This window comes from Lates calcarifer, linkage group LG10 (assembly GCF_001640805.2).
Source record: "Lates calcarifer isolate ASB-BC8 linkage group LG10, TLL_Latcal_v3, whole genome shotgun sequence".
NCBI classification, from domain to species: domain Eukaryota; kingdom Metazoa; phylum Chordata; class Actinopteri; family Centropomidae; genus Lates; species Lates calcarifer.
The window spans coordinates 23,013,832-23,023,060 of NC_066842.1; the positions used below are offsets into that span (position 1 = coordinate 23,013,832).

Sequence of the window (9,229 nt, forward strand, 5' to 3'; positions counted from 1 at the left end):
TGGCCACCATAAGGATTTCCTCAAAATACAGTCCACTGCAATTATCTACTTAAAAGTGAAGTCTGTAAAATGGTACACTGGGATGCTCAGAAATATTTTTATATTAGTTTTTATTATATTAGTCATATTATATTAGTTTAGTTACTCTTGGGGTACTGGTGAAAAATAGATCATATAGGTTAAAACATAAACTCTACTATTACAAATAATTATTTCAGTGAAGTTATTTCAGTCATTTCTAATCATTTTCAAATTAAATTTTTATAATTTCAGCTTCAAATTTTCTGTTGAGAGTAATCAAAAAATACATACAGTCATTGATCTTAATATTTGTGTATTCATTATGTTTAACAGTCCTGTGTTCCTTTGATGCCGTTACATGTCGGTTCAATCATGACTAACGTTCCTCATTACTGAGCATGTGATATTGGCAACCTTGTCGGGTTGCAATTCCTTTACTCACCTGAGGACGGAGTGGTGGCGCTGTTTAAAAATACAGCCTCTATGTCGCACGTCAGCGCTGTTGCCTTCTTCTGCGTTTCCTCCTTGACTCAACAACAAACATACTAGTCGCTAATGCTTCAGGCGTGTGAAATGTGTTTAGAGAAATGTGATAGCTCACACTTACTGTCGTTATTTCATGAAATAATTGAAGCTGGATATTTCCGACTAACGAGAGATACTTGCTAACTGTTACTTGTCGAGCTCGTCAGCCACACTAAAATAGTGTTGCTAACACAAGCTCCTGAACTTGGAGGAACCTGAAAGCTTCCCGGGTGTGGATAGTTGGCTTTTAAAAGCAACGAGTGAGTACTAGCGTAATGTGTCAAATGTCTATTGATAGTACGGGCGGTACCTGTGGCTTAGTGAGCTCCTGGTACAGAACGAAAACATACTGAGGACAAAGAGTTTGGTGCTGGACTCTAGTTGAATTAAATCAGACAAGTCTTGGACAAAAACTCCTCCTGTCTGTGTTAACGTTATATCGTTTCTGTGTTCGTCTGTCTTCACATAAAGCTCACAAAAAGTCCCACTGCTCTCAAAAATCAAGTTACTCTGCTTTATATTCTGTGTCTTGCTGGCATGGCTTTTAAATGTGTGTGAACATGGGCTTAACGATTTACAGATTTGTCATAAAATGCAATTTTTGTATTTTAGATTATTGTCACAACTACATTTAATTTAACTTTAACCTCTGATAACTTAAATTGTATCTATTTTTATCTGCTCATTACTTGTATCCTATGTCTTCTTTACCTCCCGCATGGACACTTGAATATTTTCTTGATAGTCACTTATCTTCCCTGTGTAAAGAGTCATGTTTTCAATACAACTGTAAAAACTGAATTAATGATTAATCATCATTTAGCTTGGCAATTGATTAAATAACTGATCATTTTAGCACTAGAATATGATCATTTAATTTTAATTTTTTTCCCTTGATAATGCAGGTACGAGAACTATGCTTGTGATGTAGATGTTTCACTGTACTCACCGTCTGCCAATCTACCTTCTGAGATCATTCTCTGATCACAGCGATGAATGAGGATACTCCAACTTTGAAACCTAGACGAATCCAGAATCAGAATGTGGTTCATCGCCTTGAGAGGCGCAGGATATGCTCAGGCCGACCGGGAGCACACTGGTACAGAGTTCGCTGCTTCCACCAGAACCTGTTCCCCAACTTTACTGTGGTCAATGTGGAGAAACCCCCCTGCTTCCTTAGGAAGTTCTCACCAGATGGACGCTGCTTTATTGCCTTCTCGTCTGATCAGACTTCTCTGGAGGTGAGAGGAGAGGAACCTTACTGTTTAACTTTTTTTCACTTTTTTCCCTTCAAAACGTTTGAGTTAGATTCTTTAAATGCCAAACATTTTATGATTTTTATCTCCTGGCTGTCAAAAGCACATAGCATAGACTCAACTAATTTATTTGTGACAAAAAGATGAAGGAAAAACTGTTTTTCAGTGTTAATGTTCCTCTTCCAGATATATGAATACCAAGGCTGCCAGGCAGCACAGGACCTGCTGAGAGGCCAAGAGGGAGAGACTCTTCTAACAGCCAATGACCAGCGCTCCCTCAACATCCGAGGCCGTCTGTTTGAGCGCTTTTTCTCCTTGCTCCATGTCACTAATGTGGCCTCAAATGGAGAACACTTAAACAGGGAATGCAGCCTCTTCACAGATGACTGCCGCTATGTCATTGTTGGGTCGGCTGTGTACGTCCCAGAGGAGCCGCCACCATACTTCTTTGAGGTGACAACATCATCAAACTTACAGGGAAACTCAATGAAACAAAAACTATAAATTTACTTCCATAGTTTGGTGCAGACAGCCTCTTTTATCCATATGTTATCTCCCACCAGGTGTATCGTAACAACGAATCTGTGACTCCTAATCCCCGGTCTCCTCTAGAAGACTACTCCCTCCACATTATTGACCTCCATACCGGCAAGCTGTGTGACACCAGGTCCTTTAAGTGTGACAAGATAATCCTGTCCCACAACCAGGGTCTCTACCTCTACAGGAACATCCTGGCTGTGCTGTCGGTCCAGCAGCAGACCATACACGTCTTTCAGGTGAGCAGAAAATTACTTCATTTAGATTTAAAATGTAAGTCTTCGTGAAGTCGTTTAGTGTTTGACTTGAAAGAACTGAGGAAAAATCCCAGATATCAGCTTTGTCTTATCTCTCATAATCTCTTTCTTTCCTCTCTCTTGTCCGTCCAGGTGACTCCAGAGGGAACGTTTCTGGATGTGAGGACTATTGGGCGGTTCTGTTACGAGGACGACCTCCTGACTCTTTCAGCGGTTTACACGGAGGCTCAGGCTGAGAGTCAGCCTGGCTTCCCTCGCCTGTACACTGACAAAACCATCAACTCCCTGAAGCACAGGCTGCTGGTCTACCTCTGGAGGAGGGCCGAGCAGGATGGCAGTGCCACTGCCAAGAGGAGGTATGGAAGATAACTCTCTTTATAACTCTTTTCTATCCATTTTTATCGCTCACTTACTATGATTCAACTGCTCTCTGCTACTTATCCAGGTCATTGAGATATTCACTTAATTTCTAATCTCTATGACATTATCTACAGCAAAGTACAGACTGTATTGTTGGTTATTCATTAATGCTGCTTTTACACATGTAGTTTGATTCATTCACTCTGGACTGAGATAAAAAAGAAAACAGCTGCCTTTTAGTTCTCATTGTTGTTCACAGTTATTTCAAACAAACTGAGAGAAGTAGACCTGAAGTCATATTGGATAACAGGTAGCTGTGACGGCTGTGACCGTCTGCGCTACATGGACTCACATGGGGAAATCAAATTGTGGTAACTGACAGAAAGTCGTGCAGCACTTAACTGCACCTCATATGTTAATCGAGTGTATTTAGTAGTTTTCACTCACTTTTTATCAAGGAGCTGCTAAAATACACAAACAAGGTTATAGCATACCTCTGTTTTAACTCTTTTTCTGATTCTCCTGTCTAATTCATATGTGAAAATTTTTGCACTCGAGTGGTCATGTGCATATATGTTACCATGGTTACAAAACAGTTAACAGTTAATGTTTAAAAGTTCATGATCAGCAAATTAATTACTTTTTGACTTAATGCTAAAATCACATATTTACACTCCCACAGTCCTGTGGTTATTCTGTTTTGATCTCATACCTGAATGATGAATGATCCGCACTACAGTCCGCTTCCAACCAGACCCAGGGTCTTAGCTTAGTCTAGGGATGCACCAATACCAATACCAGCATCTGGTGTCTGTCCCATACCCTGTACTCATATTCATAAAAGTGTCCCAGGACCACAGCACCCGATACCACTTTATGGCAGTGTGGCGTTCAGGTGCTAATTGAGAGCAAGGAGGAGCAATGTCGGACGGTGTGTAGGTATTTCAAAGTGGATCGATGGTGACAAAAGTAAATGCGGACTGCAAATTATGCTCTGCAAAGTTGTCAGCAGAGGAGGGACGAAGGCGAGTACTTTAAACACAAGCAATCTGATAAAACATCTAAAAAACCAACACGACGCCAAGTTCAAAGAGTTTGCTAATAGCGGGCTATATTTAAGTGAAATATGTGGCAAGGCTGTTTGTTAAAAAAAAAAAGATGCAGTTGAATGCTAAAATGTCAATAACAGTACTTCTATTTGAATAAAATGTGTGGCAGTGCCATATATAATGGAATGTTCAAATGTCAGTCACAGCAATTTCTTACAGCCAGAGAATAAGACAATATCTGATGAAAATAAAACATGTTTTAAAGTAAATGTACAAAGTGTAATGGCATTAATCAGTACTCATATTGGTACTCGGTATCAGCAAGTACTCAAATGTAAGTACTTGTACTTGTAATTGGATTGAAAAAATGTATCAGTGCATCCCTAGTTTAGTCTGCACTAGAGTTTGATTGACAGCTTTCACACCAGCCCAAACAAATCAGCATTAAATGGGAAAGATGCACCAGAGTTTCCCTCAGTCCCTCAGTTTCATTTCATACTCAAACTGGCTAAACTGGACTGTCTGTGTATGTCTGGAGAAGAGAGCAGAGCTGCAGCAGTGTTGCGAATGTGAAGAGAACTTTTACTGCAGCTCAGTCTGAAGTCTGGCCGTTCATTTATTTACTCCTCGTTAAAAGCAGGGAAAACACATTAAGAACTCTCCTCTGCTCTATCTGTGAGGTAGATGAACAAAGTTTATCACATAGAGTCTTTTTAAATGAATTGTACTGCTTGTCATGTCACTTCCATTCTTAAAAGTTCTTTCACTCCCACAAGGAATTATTTTTAGTTTACTGTGACATCATACGAGTCAAAAAATATCACTATAAATAAAGTATTCACAATTTAATTTCCTTTTCATATGCTTTGAATTATTTTCATTATCGATTAATCTGCCATTTATTTTCACAGAAATTAATTTCTTTCTCAATAAATATCAGCAAACAGTGAAAATACTCTGTGTAGTTTCTCCAAATAATTTAATCTGAAAAACGACACTTGAGAGTTTTGCTCTGCCAACTGACTAATCATATCAGCTCTAATATGTGTGTGTGAACTGCGTTGTCTATAAGTTCCTAATGTTGCGTGTTTTGTTTGATTTACATTAAGTCAGTTCAGTCCTCTGTTCCATAATGTGCTGATGTTAGATATTCAGTTATTTACCAGTTTACTTCACCCAGCTCTTGGTTTTGATTCTGTGTGTGTCATAAGATTCTTCCAGTTTTTTGATCAGCTGAGGAGGCTGAGGATGTGGAAGATGCAGCTGCTGGATGAGCATCACCTCTTCATTAAATACACCAGCGAAGACGTGGTCACACTCAGAGTCACCGACCCCTCGCAGGTAGGAACACACACAAACACACACACGTCTGAATTCCGCTCTCTGTTCTCTTTGTTGCTTTCCCCTGCCTCTCTTGTGCCTTTTGTTGTTCATGCTCTATAAAAGGGATTCCTCTTTCAGGTCTCCAAGGACACATTTCTCTTACAGATACTATTCAGTCCTCATTCATGGTGACAGAGAATAGATCTAATTAATGTTCACTTTTATTTACATGACATCCTTGCTGATTATCCTCTTTTATCTCACCTCTTGGAAAAATATATATAGTTAATAATTTAATCTTATTGAACCTACACTATATTATAACCATAGGTTGGTTCATTCAGCATGAAATGTTTGGTTATATAAGAATAAATGCCTCACTTTTCCCAAGTGGCCTTGGTATTTTTATTCTTGAACATAAGGTGGTTTGAGAAAAATTTGAGAAAACATACCTACATGAAGAAAATTCTACAAAATGTTTAGTCTTTGTTTTCTTTTTTCTTCTCCAAATCCTCAACCCAACCTCCTCCTCTCTCTCAGCCATCCTTCTTTGTCGTGTACAACATGGTATCCACAGAGGTGCTGGCTGTTTTTGAGAACACCTCTGACCAGCTGTTGGAGCTGTTTGAGAATTTCTGCGATCTGTTCAGAAACGCTACGCTACACAGCCAGGCCGTCCAGTTCCCCTGCTCTGCTTCATCCAACAATTACGCGCGGCAGGTCCAGAGAAGGTACTGAGAGGAGAAACATGGGAGAGACATCCTGTGTACTTTAGAATTATGTTATTGGATAAAAATAGCAGATATTTTGTGCTAAAACTTATGTGTAATCTAGTTTGAATATGATTGTGCTGGCTGCTAAATCAGGGGTTGGATTCCAAATGAAAGAAAAATACTGCACTTGATGTTGTGCAGCCAAATGTCAGGGAGGATTTGAAGACGGTGGTTAGGAAGGTGAAGCAGATCAGCAGTGATCGCCTGGAGGAGGGGGAAGGACTTTTTGGATTTAATCTGGGTATAGAAGCGAAACATTAAGACAGTCAGCGTGGTTGGGGGCAGCTGTGATTGAATTTGGTGACTCGACTTGCCAGCATAGGTGATAAAAATCCTCAATGGAGGGTGAAGAGGGAGGAGCAGAGAGGGGGGGATGAGTAGAGAGGAGAAGATAAAGGACAGTTCTAGGTGAGGAAAAGAGCTTAGAATTGGATTTCAGAGTGGTGAAAATTGATGTTGGAAAGAAGAAGAGGAAAAACTGAAAGCTGGTGAGTATGTTCAGCAAACCAGATTTGTACCACCTATAAACTGCTAAGAGTGAAGCCTAGTTCACAGAGAGAAATAAGGCCAATGGAGATATTGTAGCACAAAACAAGATGAGGGGACATTACAAAAAATGGCTGCAGAGTTTAAATGACTGAAGAGTAATGAGAGAACAGAGGAGAGAAAGCGAGACCACTGAGTCACAACTGGGTGCTGGAAATGAAGTAGTCAGACTTTAATTTAGCACAGTATGTCTCACAAAGGTTGCTTTGAATAAAACACAAATGTGTTTTTCAGCTATTTTTAGATGTCTATTAAAATTAAGGTTTTGAGTTTTATTATCTCCACCCAGCAACTAAAGTAGAAGTTAGGCTGTTCACTCCTTTCAGAACTTCAGATCAAACTAAGAGGAGTAACATTATAGGATCTTAGAAACACTTTTATAGGAAGACACTGAGTTTATATAAAGACTATTGTCTAATGAGGATTCTTGTTGCTGTTAAATTTAGGTTTTTGCTCATATTCCCCCATTTGTCTGTGCCTCAGATTTAAGGACACCATAGTAAATGCCAAATATGGCGGCCATACTGAGGCGGTGCGCCGGCTGCTGGGTCAGCTGCCCATCAGCGCTCAGTCATACAGCAGCAGCCCTTACCTCGACCTCTCACTCTTCAGTTACGATGACAAGTGGGTGTCAGTGATGGAGAGGCCCAAGACTTGTGGAGACCACCCCATCAGGTACAGACTCCATCAGGGTTAATGAGCATTTTAATCCAAGCAAGTGATGACCGTGAATACAGTACAAAATGAGATGAGACCAGTAAATATTTGCCAGTTTGTTGCCAGTTCAAGCAATAGTCAATATTATTGTCCATTTATTTTACTAGATTATTAACTAATAATTTCAGCATGCTCCATTAATTACCAGTAAAATGTTTGGAACAGACTGCAGACTCCAGTCTCTGAGAGCTGGAGAAACTTATTTTGTAGTGTACTAAATTAAATTGTAATTAACTGGAGTAGCTAATGTAACTTGTTACTTTGAAAAGTATGGTAAAAGTAAAAGTTACAGAATAAACGATTAACTGAAATTTATTGACAGATGAATCAGTAATGAAAATGTTAATTAGTTAAGGCCCTAGTTTCATCTGCAGATATTTCATATATCCACAGTCTTGTAGCAACATCAGCTACTTGCTCCTCAATCAGGATAAATAGCGACATGGATCTCTGTCATAAAGCAGTCATGGCCAACAGAAACCAGCAGACTGAATCGTAGAGTTTAATGCAGTTACTCTGTCCATTCCCCTCTCACCCACCAGGTTCTATGCTCGTGACTCCGGCCTGTTGAAGTTTAAGATCCAGGCAGGCCTGCTGGGACGGCCGGTAAATCATGCCGTACGGCGCCTGGTTGCCTTCACCTTCCACCCCTTTGAGCCCTTTGCCATCTCTGTCCAGCGCACCAACGCAGAGTATGTGGTCAACTTCCACATGAGGCACGTCTGTCCGTGAGGAGCAACAGACTGAACTCTTGACAGCCTGTGGATTCACACTTGAAAAAGAAAAAAGCAAGACTGTTGGGGCTTCTGTTAGGAGCTATTGGTGACAATACAACAAAATGTCCTCCATTAGGAGGCACAAAACAGTTTGTTCTGTTAGGCACCATCTTCCTCCTCTAGAGAAATCAGCAGTACTGTCCCTATATTGTCCTCCTGGTGGAAACCACTGTTTCTCCCCTCTTTCCCCCTCCATCACACAGTGGTCACTCCAACTCCACCCCTCCTCCACCTGCTGCGGGGAGGCAGCAATTCTGCCTTTTCCTTTCACCTCCTCTTTCCCCCTTCCTCCACAGAACAAAGAGGGACCTGTAGGGAGGAGAGGCTGGAATAAGTGTAAATGGAGATGTAGAGAGAGTGATTGATGTGCGATAGAGGAGGGAGCCATAGGTAGCTGGACCTCTTAGAAAGAACCAAAGGTGTTTTTTTTTTTTTTCTTTCTCTACAATGCACTGAAAGCTGCACATTCATATCAGAATTACTAATCCACCATTTGTCCAACAAAGTTACTCTTTTCTCACATGGATGTAGAAAGAGGTCATTTTTATATTATATTGTTTTTAAGTTTTTTTTTTTTTTTTTTTTTTTACATTTTATCGTTTGTATATATTTTATGCCAATAAAATTGTCTACATTTTTCTTACTGTGTTTTTGCTGAGCTTACAAGTTTTTTAAGCCTATAAGAGTACTTCAGTGCAAGCTTGGTGCGGTTAAGACACCTGAAACAAAATATAGTATTGTTTGTGCTTCCCATCTTTAAGCATTGACTTGTGTGTTTTCTCCCATGTGTAGGAGAAAGCATCTACTCATATACTGCATGTTTGTGTGTGAGCTTGGGCATCAGCAAGGATGGGGTCTGGATGGTAAAGCTTTGAAGTAGAAGAACGTGCTGTTTTATAGAGCAGATTTAGTATTTCTCCCATGATATCATGCCTACTGCCTTTATATTTCTTATATGTATATATATATATATATATATATATATATAAAAGAAATATATAGGTCCTATCATGAACTTGAAATAATTTAGAAGCTTAGAGAGCAGACAAGACGCAGTGTACGTATCCTGTTTAATTTGAATACTGATCC

The 9,229-nt window shown here is 39.9% G+C and overlaps 1 protein-coding gene across 1 annotated transcript; it reads left to right on the forward strand.

Moving 5' to 3' along the window:
- The first annotated feature begins 520 nt into the window (after positions 1-520).
- Positions 521-8,779, forward strand: det1 (DET1 partner of COP1 E3 ubiquitin ligase). The gene is made up of 9 exons (XM_018703617.2): positions 521-806; positions 1,452-1,787; positions 1,989-2,255; positions 2,366-2,578; positions 2,729-2,952; positions 5,217-5,346; positions 5,869-6,059; positions 7,131-7,322; positions 7,907-8,779. The coding sequence occupies exons 2-9, from the start codon at positions 1,539-1,541 to the stop codon at positions 8,094-8,096; spliced, it is 1,656 nt and encodes a 551-aa protein (XP_018559133.1). The 5' UTR covers positions 521-806; positions 1,452-1,538; the 3' UTR covers positions 8,097-8,779.
- Positions 8,780-9,229: the final 450 nt, after the last annotated feature.